Below are 17,294 nucleotides of genomic sequence, written 5' to 3'. Positions count from 1 at the left end.
GTTTTTCCAATTTTCCAGTTTTTCGAAACACGGGGTAGCCTATATACCCCCTTCAGGGGCTAGAGAAGCCAAACTACACCTATGGTTGCAAGTCTGGGTGTGATCGACCCAGAACTGCAGGAGGAGTAGCGTGACAAACACATATACACACAAAAACACTAACTACACACACACACACACACTAACGACACACACACACACACACTAACGACACACACACACACACAGGCACAAACACTAACAACACACAAACACTAACAACACACATGCACACACAAACGACACACAAAAACACATATATACACACACACACAGAAACACATGCACAAACACAAACTAAAGACACACACACACATACACGCACACACACTAAAGAGACACACACACACACACACACACACACACACAAACACACACATACAAACAAACACACGTACACACATACACAAACACACGTACCCACATACACAAACACAATGCACGTACACACATACACACACAAACATACACATGCCAGTCCGTGAATTATAATTACGCTGCGGTAATGTGAAGGCGTTTCGTGGATATGAATAATGCTAACGATATGGTGTCAGTGTACCCAGAGGTAAAATGTCAAGTGTACCCAGAGGTAACATGTCAAGTGTACCCCGAAGTGATGTGAACGGAGTCGGCAAGCACGATATGTTCCTGGGTGTCATGAGTTATCCACCGATTGTGTTTCACGTCACAACCAGTAAGGTCGAAAGAAAAAGAAGCGTATCCAGAGGTGTGGGAAAATAACGTTAGGGGGAGACCAAACATGAAAATGCTGGAAACCAAAGCTGAAATTGGAAAAACAATATAGCCTATTTTACTCCAGGGGATCCCAGGATTACCCACCCAAAATATCGTTGTGATCGGTTCAGCCGTTTTTGCGGTACCTTCGAACGGACGGACGGAAGACAGACATTTGGTGAATTCTAGTAAGATAATTTGATAATTAATTAACTAATCAATCAAATAAACAAACAAGAAATTCGTATAGAGGGTAGAACATAATTGCATAAATTTTAATTCAAACTATCTTGCAATGTTAGTCATTAAAACCACTCCAAGATCTGGATCCGCATCAATATCCTGACCACAAATGTCGGATGCTGTTGTCCTTGACGGTCACCTATACATACGCAAAAAAATTCTGAACAATTCCTTCAAAACTGTTGATAAAAAATGTGTAACAGACAGACAAACAAGAAATCACTTATAGAGTGACATTTGGCGAAATAGAACGAACTAGAAGGGCACTCGGTAGAGAGCATACCTCCGTCAGGCTGAACAGTTTACGTTTTGTATCCCACTGATGGGCCGGATCTTGATTCAGACCTGAACCAAAACCGAATCAGCTTGTTCTCGTCACCTAACCAACTCATCCACCGAGTTTGGTCATAATCCGTCCATAACTTTTTGAGATATCATGCTATGTATCGGTTTTAGCCCTATCACTCAATGGTGAAGAATCACTTAGAGATTAAATAATTCTCGTATCCGAATCCATACTCAGATCTTCACCAAAATCGAATCGATCCGTCCTTGTCACACACCCAACGTGTCCACCAAGTTTCGTCCACATCCGTCGATAAATTTTTGAGATCCTGCTTTATATCGTGTTTGGCCCTATCTCCCAATGGTGAAGAATCACTTTAAAATTCTAGTAGGCGGATCCGGACCTTCACCAAAATCTAATCATTTCGTCCTTATACACTACGTCATATACACTACGTCTCTGCCAAATCTTGTCTGAATCCGTCCACAATTTTTTGAGATATTCTGTTCACATTATGTCGTGCATAGCATGATACTTGTGTTACATATTTATGTGAATGTATGTGAATTACCATTCAGGTCTTTGCTTATCCATGTGTAGTAGATTAAGGGTTGTTGTGGTTGGAGGGTCAGGAGCCCTTCTGAAAAAGAAACCGGAAACGGAAGAAAAAAAGACACCAGGAAGAAAAGCGACGAGGCTTCTTCTTCCTCGCCCCGCTCCGACGAAAGGGGGGATTGATATTGAGCCGTGTGGAAAAGCGGCGTTCCCGAGCCCGTCTGGCGAGAGGAGTTACCGGGACGGATACCTGCCCGGTGGACATCAAACTGTCGTGTGGCCGTGCACCGACCCAGCGTCTGGCACCGTTCGCGACACCGTCTAAAAAGACGCGTACGGGTCGCACGTTGGGGCCTAACACGCGTTGCAAGCGGCGTGGGGCTTTTGGCTTGCTTTACCGTACCCGCTTCGCGTGGCCACGAGGGGCTGCAGCCGTGGTGCCTGTTACGATACCTGCCCGGTGGAAACACGTCCACCCGGGGTTCGTTCAACCGCCCGAGTGCGGCGACGCCGACCATCATCTTGGTCAGGAGGGGCCCAGAGACATTGTGCGGGACCGAGACCAAAAGGGGGTCGTGAGTACCAACGGGGACACACATATATAAGATGGCCATCTTAATCATATAGGGAATTGATTGTGGATTGGGAATTGTTGATGGTTGTTTGTTGTTGATTGCTCGGGGAATATATCCGTGATTGTATCATTGAAATTGTATGATATCCTTACCCTTGAAATATATCATTGAACATCAGTTTCTCTTGGGTGGAATTCATAGGGATTGCGTTGCGAAAGCGCATATAGAATACTACTTTCTGGCGAAGTTCCTCTCACGGTCCGGGGGTCACCGAGACCAGGTAGTCACCGAGGGGACCACGTAACAGAATTGGGGGCTCGTCCAAATTACGATTTGCGGATTCGCAATTGGGTCTACGTCCGGGATCTAAAATTGTATAAAATAATAAAATAATATTTTTATTAATTAAAATTTATTAATTAAGTATTAATTGGAAAATTTTTGGGGAAATTGGGGTAAAGTCTTGGGTGAAGGTTAACAGGTGTTAACGATAGTCACCATGGCGTTTGTGGCACAGAACTTTGCGGTAACACCGAGTGAGGCACAGTTCCGAGCGTTACTAAAGTCGGACCTCTTGAAATTGGCCAAACATTTTAACTTGGAGGTCCGAACTAATTTGAGGAAGGCAGAGTTGCAGGCCACGGTGATACAATCTATGGTGGGATTAGGAACATGGGACGAGTTAGCCTGGGAGTGGTTACCCGAAGAACCAGAAGACGTTGAGCTCCGGAAACTGGAGTTGCAATTACGGAGCCAGGAACGGATCAAAGAAGAAGAAAGGAAAGCAGAAGAGAGGAGAGAAGAGAAACAAGCAGAGGAAAGGAGAGTGGAAAGAGAACTCTAGGAAAGGTTAAAAGAAGAAGAAAGGAAAGCAGAAAAGGAAAGAGCAGAAGAAGAAAGGAAAGCAGAAAAGGAAAGAGCAGAAGAAGAAAGGAAAGCAGAAAAGGAAAGAGCAGAAGAAGAAAGGAAAGCAGAAGAGAGAAGAGAAGAGAAACAAGCACAAGAAAGGAGAGTGGAACGAGAACTCCAGGAAAGGTTAAAAGAAGAAGAAAGGAAAGCAGAAAAGGAAAGAGCAGAAGAAGAAAGGAAAGCAGAGGAGAGGAGAGAAGAGAAACAAGCAGAGGAGAGGAGAGCTGCAAGGGAACTCGAAGCAGAGGAGAGAAAAGCAGAAAGGGAATTAAAGGAACGTGACATGGAGCTTCGGCAGGAAATTAAATTCAAGGAGCTGGAGTTTATGAGAGAACGGGGAGAGGCACCACCCTTGCTGACGGGGTCGACACCTAACCAGAAAACCTGGGATGTGGGCAGACATGTGAGGCTGGTTCCACCGTTCAGTGAAAAGGAAGTCGCGAAATTTTTTCCACACTTTGAGAAAGTGGCTCGACAATTAAACTGGCCGGAGGAGGCCTGGACCATACTAGTGCAAAGTGTGCTGGTGGGAAAAGCTCAAGAGATTTATTCGGCGCTACCAATGGACCAATGTGCAGATTATGAGGTACTGAAGAAGCACATCCTCAAAGCCTATGAGTTGGTTCCGGAAGCTTACAGGCAAAAATTCAGGAATGCCAGGAAGAGGGAGAGTGAGACCCATGTGGAGTTTGCCAGAGTGAAAGAAAACATGTTTGATCGGTGGTGTGAGTCAAAAGGAGTCGGGAAAGACTTCGAAACATTGCGTGACTTGATCCTGGTGGAGGAATTCCAGCAGTGTGTCCACGAGGACATCAAAGTGTACCTGCAGGAAAAGAAAGTACCAAAGTTGTGGGACGCAGCCACCATGGCAGATGATTATGCCTTAACCCACCGAATAGGGGTCCACAAACCTAACTCCTCGCCTAGACTTCAGCAGGGGAGTTATGGAACACCCGGTGCGGAGAACGACCTTACGTGGCGGCGGCCTCGAGATGATTATGGGGACAACTATGATACCCCAACTGTTAGAAATCAGAGGGCTACGGGCCCAAGACAAACTTATTTTTCGGGGGGCTCAAGGCCGACCCCGAGGTTCTCCCCCGGGCCTACTTGTGCTTTTTGCCATAAAACTGGACACTTGATGTCCCAATGTTACCTCCGGAAAAGGGAGAACCCGGAACGGAATCAGTCTAGTGCGACTCCGAATGCACTGGCAAGTGTGAGAAATCATTCTTGGAGAGCAGAGCTGGGGGAAGATTCCCCAGTCAAAGGTACGGCGTCCCGGGAGAACCTTGTTCAGGAGGGCTACAAACATTTCATTTCAGAGGGGTTCGTGTCGCTGGATGGCGACCCGAGTAACCAGAAGCCAGTTAGGGTATTGAGGGACACAGGAGCCCACCAATCGTTGATGCTGGAGGGCATTTTGCCATTGTCGGAGAAGACGGCAACTGGGGTTAGTGTGCTTTTACAGGGGGTCGGGGGCTATGTTAAAGCTCCGCTTCATGTCATCCAGTTGAGTTCTGAGTTGGTATCAGGGCCGGTCACTGTAGGCTTACAAGCCACCCTTCCTGTGGAGGGAATCTCTTTTATTATCGGGAATGATTTGGCCGGGGGGCGAGTTTCGGGTAATCCAATAATGGTGGACAAGCCCAGTAAGAAAAATAACACCACTCGGTTAGAGATGGAGATTCCGGGTATCTTTCCATCCTGTGCAGTGACTCGGGCTATGGGTAGAAAGCACGCGGAAGAGAAGGAGGAAGAAAGAGAGGGGGAGTTGGAACCCTTAGAGGTACGGGAAGACAACTCGGAAAAGGGAAATAACCAGGGGAGGGATTCCCAGGAATTTCGAGAAATGGTAGCGTCTGGAACGAAAGGGGACGTGGAGTGTCCGTCGGAGACCGCGGGGAACGAAGTGGAACAAACCGCGCTGGTCCGAAGGAGACTAGTGGAAGAACAACACGAAGACTCGGAGATCCAGAGGTTAATTGAGAAAGCCGTTACGGAAGAAGAGGCTACGAAGATACCTGTGGGGTATTTCATGAAGGGGGAAACCCTAATGAGGAAATGGAGGCCACCGGAGGTGCCCGCAGACGATGAGTGGAAAGTTCACTATCAGATTGTGGTGCCACCGCTGTACCGGAAGGAGATCTTGAGTTTGGCACATGAGACCCCTTGGGCCGGGCACCTGGGAGTGAACAAGACCTGTGACAGGATATTGGTACATTTTTTCTGGCCAGGATTGCGACGGGATGTGGCGGAGTTCTGCAAGTCCTGCCATTCTTGTCAGCTGGTGGGAAAGCCGAATCAAAAAATCCCACCCGCCCCGTTAAAGCCAATTCCAGCTTTTGAAGAGCCATTCAGCCGAGTCATTGTGGACTGTGTGGGCCCTTTACCCAAAACCAAAGCTGGACATCAATACTTACTGACCATCATGTGCGCATCCACCAGGTTCCCCGAGGCAGTGCCTCTGAGGAAAATAACGGCGGCAGTTATTGCAAAGGCCTTGATTAAATTTTTCACTTGGGTTGGTCTACCTAAGGTCATCCAATCGGATCAGGGTTCCAATTTCATGTCCACACTGTTCCAGCAAGTGGTACACCTGTTGGGGGTGGAACAAGTAAGATCCAGCGCCTACCATCCCGAGAGCCAAGGGGCCCTAGAAAGGTTTCACCAGACTTTAAAGAATATGATCCGAACGTATTGTTTTGAATGTGCCAAGGATTGGGATGAAGGGATACCCCTATTGTTGTTTGCGGCGAGGGAGTCCGTGCAGGATTCCTTGGGATTCAGTCCGTTTGAACTGGTGTTTGGACACGCAGTGCGGGGACCATTGAAATTGGTGAAAGAACAGTGGTTACTACAGGAGTCCCGGACACCGATGGTGGAGTATGTGTCCACAGTGAAACACCGATTGGCAAAGGCGTGTGATGTGGCACGACGGAACTTGAGAATGGCCCAGGGGAAAATGAAGGAGAGACATGACAAGACCTCGCAGATAAGGAACTTCAGTCCTCAGGACCGGGTGTTAGTATTGCTGCCCGTTCCAGGCCAGCCCCTCCAGGCTAGATATTTCGGTCCTTATGCAGTGGAGGAGAGGGTGAATGAGACAGACTACGTGGTGACCACTCCCGACCGACGGAAAAAGCGACAGTTGTGTCATGTCAACCGACTGAAGAAATATCATGAGAGGGAACCGGTGGAAGACCTAGTTCCTGTCTCACCTGTCGTACCGGTGAAAATGGACGGAAACGCCGGTGTGAAGTTTGATAACTTGGATGACCAGGCCTGCCCCAAATTGACGAACACCGAAGTGTTGAGTCATTTGGATGAGAAGTTAGGTCATTTAACAAGGGAACAGCAAGGACAACTGTCCAGCCTAATGTTCGAATTTAAACATTTGTTCACAGATGTACCTGGTCGTACGGACTTAGTATATCATGATATCGAGGTGGGGGAGGCCACTCCAGTGAAACAACACCCCTATCGGATGAACCCGGTGAAGATGGAGTATCTTCGGAAGGAGATGCAATATATGTTGGACAATGACATCATCGAACCAAGCAACAGTGAATGGAGCTCCCCATGTGTGTTGGTTCCGAAACCCGATGGCAGCTTCCGGTGTTGTACAGATTTAAAACGGGTGAATGCAGTGACCAAGACCGACTCCTATCCGCTCCCGAGGATTGACGACTGTATTGATCGAATAGGCCCAGCTAAATTTGTTACCAAATTTGACTTGCTGAAAGGGTATTGGCAGATCCCTCTTACCGATAGAGCCAAAGAAATCTCAGCTTTGGTCACTCCGAATGGGTTATATCAGTACAAGGTCCTCCCTTTTGGGTTGAAGAACGGGCCGGCTACATTTCAACGACTGATTAATAGGCTCATTGCAGACCTGGAGGGGGTGGAGGCATATCTGGATGATGTAATCATCCACACCATGACCATGGAAGACCACATTAAGCAAATCCATGCATTTTTTCAGACGATGTCCGAGGCAGGTCTGACCATCAACTTAGCCAAGAGTGAGTTTGTAAGAGCACAGGTAGTGTTCCTCGGCCATGTAGTAGGGCAGGGTCAAGTACAACCAGTGACCGCCAAGGTAGAAGCTATCGATCGCTTCCAAGTCCCAAAGGGGAAGAAAGAGCTGATGAGATTCTTAGGTATGGCGGGGTGGTACCGGCGGTTCTGTAAGAATTTTTCGGATGTGGTAGCCCCTTTATCGAATTTGTTGAGAAAGGAGACCCCATTCGTTTGGGATGGCAAATGTCAGGCGGCCTTTGCCCATGTCAAAGCGATACTAATGAGCTCTCCGGTCCTAACCGCTCCGGACTTTCAAGCACCTTTCAAGTTGGCCGTAGATGCAAGCGATGTGGGGGCTGGAGCGGTCTTGTTACAGGAAGATGAGGATGGGGTGGACCACCCCGTGTGCTACTACTCCAAAAAGTTCAATAAACATCAGGCAAATTATGCCACCGTGGAGAAAGAGACCCTGGCTCTCCTGCTAGGGCTTCAACATTATGAGGTGTATTTAGGAAGCACGTCCTTTCCCATAAAGGTCTTTACGGATCACAACCCCTTAACCTTCATTCAAAGAATGAAAAATAAAAATCAGAGGTTGATGAGATGGAGTTTGGCTTTGCAGGGGTTCAACTTGGAAATTGAACATGTACGGGGCCGGGACAATGTCGTGGCGGACGCTTTGTCCAGAGTGAGTTAATCTGGGGGGGTTGTGGTGAAATTTTGTTGCTTTATTTTTAAGTGATAACTGTGCCCGGGGGGAACTGATAATGTGGGGGGGGGGGGTTGAGTTATCTGGTTTGTTTATCCAAATTGGCCGGCAAAGAAAGTTTTCGCTGGGTTCAAACTTTCTTTCTTGAAGGGGGGGAGTGTTACATATTTATGTGAATGTATGTGAATTACCATTCAGGTCTTTGCTTATCCATGTGTAGTAGATTAAGGGTTGTTGTGGTTGGAGGGTCAGGAGCCCTTCTGAAAAAGAAACCGGAAACGGAAGAAAAAAAGACACCAGGAAGAAAAGCGACGAGGCTTCTTCTTCCTCGCCCCGCTCCGACGAAAGGGGGGATTGATATTGAGCCGTGTGGAAAAGCGGCGTTCCCGAGCCCGTCTGGCGAGAGGAGTTACCGGGACGGATACCTGCCCGGTGGACGTCAAACTGTCGTGTGGCCGTGCACCGACCCAGCGTCTGGCACCGTTCGCGACACCGTCTAAAAAGACGCGTACGGGTCGCACGTTGGGGCCTAACACGCGTTGCAAGCGGCGTGGGGCTTTTGGCTTGCTTTACCATACCCGCTTCGCGTGGCCACGAGGGGCTGCAGCCGTGGTGCCTGTTACGATACCTGCCCGGTGGAAACACGTCCACCCGGGGTTCGTTCAACCGCCCGAGTGCGGCGACGCCGACCATCATCTTGGTCAGGAGGGGCCCAGAGACATTGTGCGGGACCGAGACCAAAAGGGGGTCGTGAGTACCAACGGGGACACACATATATAAGATGGCCATCTTAATCATATAGGGAATTGATTGTGGATTGGGAATTGTTGATGGTTGTTTGTTGTTGATTGCTCGGGGAATATATCCGTGATTGTATCATTGAAATTGTATGATATCCTTACCCTTGAAATATATCATTGAACATCAGTTTCTCTTGGGTGGAATTCATAGGGATTGCGTTGCGAAAGCGCATATAGAATACTACTTTCTGGCGAAGTTCCTCTCACGGTCCGGGGGTCACCGAGACCAGGTAGTCACCGAGGGGACCACGTAACACTTGTGAAATCCCTAAAATAGGTTGTTGACCTATGATGACGTCAAAAGTAATTGGTGGTTGAATTCAGTGACCCGGTATGCAAATCCTCTTAAAATTTCAATTCAATCAGATTAAAATTGAGCATTTTAGAAATTTGGCCTATGTTGACGTTTTGGCCTATGTTGACCTTTTGGCCAATGTTGACCTAAAAAATATTTGTAGATTGAATTCAGTGTCCAGATCTGCAAATCATCTTAAAATTTCAAGTTAATTGGATGAAAATTGAGGATTTGAGAAGTTTGGATTATGTTGACCCTTTGGCCTATGTTGACCTAAAATATAATTGGTGGTCGAATTCAGTGACCAGATATGCAAATGCTCTTAAAATTTCAAGTCAATCAGATGAAAATTGAGGATTTTAGAAATTTGACAAAGTGGGTGACCTTTGGCCTATGTTGACCTATTGATCCCAAAAACAATAGGCTTTTTGCTTATGACCAACTCTACCATTTGGTGAAGTTTCGTGAAGATCAGTTGAAAATTGTGTCCTGTAGGCGACTGACAGACAGACGGGCAGACAGAATAATGCACAAGACCGACCAATATACTTGAAAAATCTTAGATTTTTGCAAGTAACAAACAAGGGTGAATACGCAACCTCCGTCCACCTTCGGTGGCAGATGCATTTAAGATGGGCGTTAAACAGTGACCTCGGTTTATCAAGTCGTTTATTTGAGGTTTGCTCCCCCTGTCCCCCACCCCAATGTAAAAATGGTTAACATACGAAATTACCAATGTTCAGAGGATAAACCACCAATATTCTGAGAGTGCAAACAAATTGGAAAAAAATAACTGAAACCAGTAAATGTGACAGTGGTGCGATATGTAGAATAAAGATTAATTCACCGAGAATACACAAATGCTGGTTCAAGATGTCGACAAGTACAAATCAGTCCCACATGGCTAACGCAGCGACACTCCAATGGCTGAAAAATACTTCCAGGTAGAATCCCGCTGATGGAAACTCAAAAAACGAAAAGAAAAAAAAAAGAAAAAAGTTTGTTACACTCAAAATAAATAAATAAATCAAACGTCATCATCATCAGCAACCAACCTCTTGTTCAAAACAGAGCAAACCACGTGGATTTCAAGATGCTTTGTTTTTTTTTGGAAAAAGTGAGAATTTCACCCCAAACTTGGTGTGAAGAGTTTAAATAGAACAAATGGACTAATTAAGGAACCGAGACTGAAGTAAAGGGAATAAGTGCCTTGGAATAAGGAGGGTGGTGTCAGAGACTTTAAGGGTATGAGCGAACCATGAACAGAAAAAGAAACCCTAATATTTAAGTCTTTGACTAAAAAAAAAAAATGAAGAGTGATTCATAAGAAGTATGCCGATGAGGGAGCACAACGGGCGTAACAAAACTTCAGAATGACAAAATAATTTAACTCGAGACGATCTTTAGGTACGACCTGCAGTTAAAGCCACAGCAGTGTAAATTCTATTGTTTGTTCATCTTTCAAAGTGTTCTCATCTCAGGTTTAAAAAAAAAATAAATCTGAGACTATCAAATGACGACACATTGAACTGGATGAGCCCAAAGGGACAACGTCCAGAAAATACTTTCTTTTAGACAATTCAGTGCAATAAGTCCGAGCCAAAAACACACATTATGATATAGACAGAGAATGATAACCAAAAGGAACCAGAAGAATGGAGAAAAAAACAAAACAAATGTAGAAAGGGAATGAGGCAAATAACAATAATAATAAAGAAAAAACACGCACCTTCAACAGGTGCCGTAAAGATCGCCAAATAACTTTAAAGCAACAACATCTCAATGTTTACTGTATTTTGTGAAGAAGAAGAAGTTGATCTTTCAACAGCGTTACTCCAAAAAGGTCTCATCCTGTTAATGAAGCCAAACAGCACAAGTTGTCCAGAGCTCCATGGCTGGGAGATGCGTTGACGCTGTTCACTGGAATCCTGCTTTGGTCGATACACACAACCGATGCCGAGCAAGTAACTCCCTCTTGGGCCAAAGGTGTTCACACCGTTAGTAATCCACACCGATCCCAAGGCCAGTCCAATGGTCAGGCACCTTGAGGAAGTACTTGTCCATGGCCTCACAGAAGCGAGCACGGTAAAGTTCCGGTGAAACCACAGTGGGCATTTTCCCTGCAAAGAGGAAATAATCCGATAGAGGAGTTCGACGGGCGGTAGTACTCCGTTACTCGTACACAAATCTACCTCGAAAGTGTCACTCACCTTGCCCACCCAAAATGCCAGAAGATTTCACCACCATCTCGAGCTTCTTATCCCATGTGAAGGTACGGATATAATCTGGAGACGAGTAGACATGTCACACATTTGCTTGGCTAATGACACACCATTCCGACAGATGATATATATATACGAGGTATATAACCAAAAGGTTTTCAGTCATAAGTGTATGCAGTACTCACTGCGTTGCCCTGATGAGCCCCAAAAAGGGCAAAACCAGGTCGGTAACTGTGAGTTTTACATACACTTATGACAGTATCTGAATTAAGATCAAAATTCTGCTCTGTCAGAGGGTTCTCTTGAGAGCTTGACAGGCTCTTGACAGAGCGTATGTACATGGCAGTGACGTCATTACTTGCGCTCATTGAAAGCTGGAAAACTGAACATATATTTGGATATATATATATATATATATATATGAGTTATAATATATATATATATATATATGAGTTATAATATATATATATATATATATATATATATATATATATATATATATATATATATATATATATATATATATACACACACACACATACAGACTTGGCATTTAATATTGAATTTTTTTTTTCTGGGGGTGAACTTACTTTTCAAGATGTCTTAGAACCAAAAGTTCATTGGAATTATAATGAAATTATTCTAGATTTTGTTAATGTGACCTTTAAAAGAAACAAAACCCACATTTGACATTTCGAAACAAATAAATTGATCCTTGAAAGTGATGTAAACTGATATCGAACTCAATTCATGGACAGTACTGTGTTAAACTTCTGTACGTTTTCCAGAAGTATCTCTTTATTTTGCACATGAGCCAAAATTTTTTTTAACAAAAACAAAAGTTAAATTACGACTGGGATTACGGACAGTAAAATTACAGTTCAGTACTTCGTGTAACCCCACGAGTATTCAGGAGAGCACGTACACGTTGAGGCATGCTGTTCACGAGATTTGCCAAGGTTTGGACAGGAATCGCTTGCCATGCAGTGACAATAGCCTGCTGCAATTCATGCACAGAGGTCGGCTGCTGGTCCAAGTGGTCGATTTGACGCGTTAATTCTGCCCACAAGTTCTCTATCGGATTCATATCCGGGGACATGGCAGGCCACTCCAAATGCTCTACACCACGGTCAGCAAGAAATGTTGGATCATGCGAGCACGATGTGCATTGTCATCTTGGAAGACAAAGTTTCCTCGAAAGGCTGCATGAGCAAATGGAAGCAATGTTTCTTCCAGAATGGCCCTGTACTTGAACTGGTTCAGGTTTCCATTCAGAACAACCAGGTCAGTTTTGCCCCCTGCATGAAAAGCAGCCCAAACGGCCACCCCACCACCTCCAGCTTGGACTCTTGGCACTATACAATCTTTGTTGTAGGCTTCATGCACTTGTCTGCACACTCGGACGCGGCCATCTTGACGATAGACCAGAAATCTAAACTCGTCACTGAAGATCACGTGATTCCAGTGTCCTGGCTGCCATTGACAGTGCTCTCTGGCCCACTGCAATCGGCGCTGGCGGTTGTGTCTGGTCAGACATGGCTTTCTCAGGGGACGCCTGGCACGATAGCCTGCTTGAACCAGTCGTTGGTTGACTGGCCTTCTGGATACAGGCACATTTGTCAGTTGCTGCCACTCAGCCCTAAGCCGATTAGCTGACTTGGTACGGCCATTGCGGACTAACCGGTGCAGCTGGCGATCATCCCTCCTTGTGGTTCTGCGGGGACGTCCTGGCCTCGGTAATGGAGTAGGGACACCCCTCTGAGCATTTCGTTTCAGGATATTTGACACCTGACCTTGAGTGATGCCATACTGCCGAGCAATAGCATGCTCTTTCACGCCGTAATTTCGTAAAGCCACCACTCCATGACAAACAGCATTGTCGAGTTGACGGACCATCTCCAGAGGAAGCGGCAATAACTTTTGGAGACGTGCAGCAGTTTTTTTCCACTAATACAGAACGCAACAACCCTTGTATACCCGACTGTGAAGCCAATCATCAAATGCACCTGTCCGTACATTTTGCCACGCCACCTGTGATATAATCCTGTTGTTGACTTCTTGCTGCGACAGACAATCAGTGACATGGCTCTTTTAACAAATAAATCACCAAAGTGTAAAAGAAACTCACCAGATTGATATCCTGAGTTAAGAAAGTAAACCCAAGTCAAGGAAAAAAAAATATTCCATATTAAATGCCAAGTCTGTGTTTATATCTTTTGGTGTGTATGTGTGTGCGTGTGTGTTTGCTTGTACTCCTAAATTATTGGTGATTAATTATTATAATTATTGAATAATCATAAGAAATTGTGGAATTATCATACCTGCTAATGCATTATTGCACTGCTGAACATAATAACCTGAAAACTGGATGCGATTCATTTTTTAAAAAGTCAAATTCCCAGAAGTTGTACAAACCATTCTAAAATACTAGTGGGCCCTTCCTTCAGTAAATAAGAAGTACCCTTCTCGGCACACCTGTGGTGGGCAATGTGCTGCAGCATATTCTTGGGATTGCACTTCATAATTTCTGTTATTTTGAAAGAATTTGTTATTGATCACAACATATCATAAGATAAAGGAAGATGGTTTTTTTATACCGGCTACCAAAGAAGGTGGTGTGCCATCATTTGGTTCATTTATCCTTCCACTTTCTCACTGCGGCATGCACCTCGTAATATTTTTGAAAGAAAAGTTTTCACGTGGTGGGAATAAAATAATCTAATCCCCATATGTTCATTAATTATGTGTATTTTATCCGTGCGGGTTTTTACATGGTGATTTTAGTCGGGAGGTATTAACGATAAAGACTTAACGACGATGGATGAAGGTTACTAAAGGGAGGTGGAAAATGACACGACGAGGGAGTTGAAAGGACAACCAGGTGCTGTTAAATTACAAAAGGTGAAGGGTTGAAGTGTTATTTAGGAATTAAAGCATGAAATGTGGAGATTAAGACTGGCAGGGTATGGGCTACTGGATGGATTACAGGATACTGGATGAATAAGAGGAACTCCCAGCTAAAGACTCACTGAAGCAAAACCTGCTGCCTTCAATGAAATTAGAAGGAACATCGTAATTAAATTTCCCTCTTAAATAATGCATTATGTCTACATACGGTATGGGTCCACACATTGTGGTTGAGTATATTAATGCCCTCAGGGCAATGTGAGATTCACACGAAAATGCGACACAAAACCACCCCAACCAAAAATAATGGAGGGGGCAAGGAGAAACGGGTGGTGAAGGAAGTAGGTGGGGAAAGAAAGCTAAACTGGCACAAAAAAAATCCAGAAGAAAAAAAAGATGTAAAAATAAATAAATAACACATTTAGAGAACATATTATAGCACACAGTTGTTCAAAGACAGAATAGCGTACGCACCGATGATTCCCAGCACCAGCTGCCCGCTCTCCTCATCCAAGCCGACAAGAAGTGAGTAGTCAATGATAAGGTGCGACGCGAGAAAGTGGGCGTCGGCCAAGATGGCAGCTGTGAGGACGGCCTTTCCATGTGGGCGAATGTACAATGGCTTATCGCGTGCCACCCCCAGTAGATTTTCGTCAAGTAGTACAAGCTCGCATGGTTCTTTACCGAGCTCGGCCTTTGCATGCCGGTTGCGCAGAGAACCCTTGAGATCGAACACCTGTGGGACGAGTATGTGGTACCGATTAAAATGAGATGGCTCGTCAGGCCACGCATATTACTCTCAGCCATTGTAATTACAACAGGAAGCAAAAGACCAACAGGAAGCAAAAGACCAACAGGAAGATGGAGATTTAAAAACAAGTGGAAAAAATACAATACCGAGATCAAATGCATTTGTGATTGCTATAGATGAATAAATTTAAGCCCAAACTAATAAATCATTATTTTGATGGTTTAAAGAAACTCCGTTTTCAAGCAAAACATGAAAAAAGCATCACTTGAGTCATCTTGCAGTTGAAGAAAAGATTCTCCATCACCAGTAGATCTTGTTTTTTCTCCGTGTTGTTCTGCGTGTTTTTAAACCCTATCCGATACACACCAAGTATCTTGGCAAGCGCTGTTGGTCGCTGCAAAACAAAGACTTCAATAGCACACAAAAATCTGGATTCAAAATAAAAATAAACAATTTTAAAAATGGAGGTGACGTAAATGTACAACGATTGCTCAAATGTAAGGTGGCTAACCGCTTTTGCCTAAGTTTATGCAAAATTGTTGCATTTGTAATGCAAGTTGTTTGTAACAGGCACTGATCTTAAAACTAGAGCTTCCAGGGAAGCAGAACTCAACTGAACTGACTGGACAACTTTAATGCCGGCCTATGGCAGCCATTTTGTGACGGATCGGGTTGGAATGCGATAGCAACCTACCTTGTGTGGTAAGGGTTAAACATTCTAAGTTTGATCAAAATCTGTTAATATTTGTGGACGCTAGAGTGTTAATGTCGTTTTCATGACCAAAAACAAAATGGTCGCCTAAGTCCACCATTTTTCAACAGATCGGGCTGAAATGTAATACCAACCTGGTCCTTGGCGTAAGGATGCTGCATGTCAAGTTTGATCAGAATCGGTTGATATTTGTGGACACTGGAGTGTTAACGTCGAAAAGTTAACGGACTACAGACGACAGACGACGACGACGACAGACGACGGACACCGGAGGGTTCAGTATGTGATGAACTCAACTGGACGGTAGTCCAGTTGAGTTAAAAAGGACAATCAACTAGAAAGCATCTGAAAATACAAAGCTCGTCCGCATCTGTTTGTATTCAGACATATTCTTCTTCTTCTTCTTCCGTATGCTCAAAATAACAAAAACAGTTTTAAAAAAATACAAAATGAAAATTGATGATTGACCATAACCTCTGTCCACCTCGGTGGTGGCGGTAACAAAAGAAAGGATGAACAGAGTTGGTCTATGCAGAATATCAAATAACGGATTTGTCAACAGGATGAGGGATGACGTGAAATGGTGGTGCACCACTTGCTTGAAGCACTGGAGGGAATGGTGCATTTGAACAGTCACTGGAAGGCAGTTCCACAAACGGGAGAATACAGCAACAAATGAGTTGCTCAAAATAATAAAGGAACAAGTGGCCATAGACCGGTACTTGTGAAATCAGTTGCTGCAACCTTGCCCTTTGGAACAATTGGTCACCAAAACCAAACCTCAAAAACAATAGGATTCTAGGTTTTGATTGGTGAACCAATTCAGTGACCCAATATTCAAATTTGGTTCAAATGTCAAGTCAATCAAATGGAAATTGATGAATTTACGTGATTTTGACCTGAAAACATTTGGCTTCGGTGACCCAATATGCAAACCCCGTTCAAATTTCAACTCAATCTGTTGAAAATTGATGATTCTACATGACCTTGACCTCTTACCTCAAAAACAATGTTTCTACCATTTGTTTGGTTCAGTGATGCAATTTGCAAATTATGTTAAATTTTCAATTCGATTGGATGCAAATTGACCATTTTATGTGGCCTTGACCTTTTCACCTCAAACAGTAGGCTTCAGTTACCCAATATGCAGACCCTGTTCAAATTTCAAGTCAATCTGTTGAAAATTGATGATTCTACGTGACATTGACCTCTCACCTCAAAAACAATGTTTCTACCATTTGTTTGGTTCAGTGATGCAATGTGCAAATTATGTTAAATTTTCAATTCGATTGGATGCAAATTGACCATTTTATGTGGCCTTGACCTTTTCACCTCAAACAGTAGGCTTCAGTTACCCAATATGCAGACCCTGTTCAAATTTCAAGTCAATCGGATGAAAATTGACAATTTTATGTGTCCTTCACCTTTTGACCTCAAAACAATATGCTTCTAGCTTTTGACTACCTCTTCCACCAGTTGGTTAAGTTTCGTGAATATCGTTATAGAATTGCAACCTGTAGGCGATTTGACATA

General features: G+C 44.3%; 1 protein-coding gene across 5 annotated transcripts in view; it reads right to left on the bottom strand.

The window, feature by feature from the left end:
• Positions 1 to 9,821: 9,821 nt before the first annotated feature.
• Positions 9,822 to 17,294, bottom strand: part of PIKFYVE (phosphoinositide kinase, FYVE-type zinc finger containing) — a 156,790-nt gene continuing 149,317 nt past the window's right edge. For all 5 annotated transcript variants that reach the window (XM_068127483.2, XM_068127486.2, XM_068127485.2 and 2 more), the window contains exons 40-43: positions 15,315 to 15,443; positions 14,773 to 15,034; positions 11,380 to 11,454; positions 9,822 to 11,289 (exon numbers count right to left, since the gene is read on the bottom strand). In XM_068127483.2, the coding sequence (XP_067983584.2) occupies positions 11,168 to 11,289; positions 11,380 to 11,454; positions 14,773 to 15,034; positions 15,315 to 15,443 (588 nt within the window). In that variant the 3' untranslated portion in view covers positions 9,822 to 11,167. The remainder of the gene's footprint in view (positions 11,290 to 11,379; positions 11,455 to 14,772; positions 15,035 to 15,314; positions 15,444 to 17,294) is intronic.

This window comes from Myxine glutinosa, chromosome 10 (genome assembly GCF_964187855.1).
Source record: "Myxine glutinosa chromosome 10, kmMyxGlut1.1, whole genome shotgun sequence".
Classification (NCBI taxonomy): domain Eukaryota; kingdom Metazoa; phylum Chordata; class Myxini; order Myxiniformes; family Myxinidae; genus Myxine; species Myxine glutinosa.
This window is presented reverse-complemented; position numbering and strand designations above follow the sequence as displayed.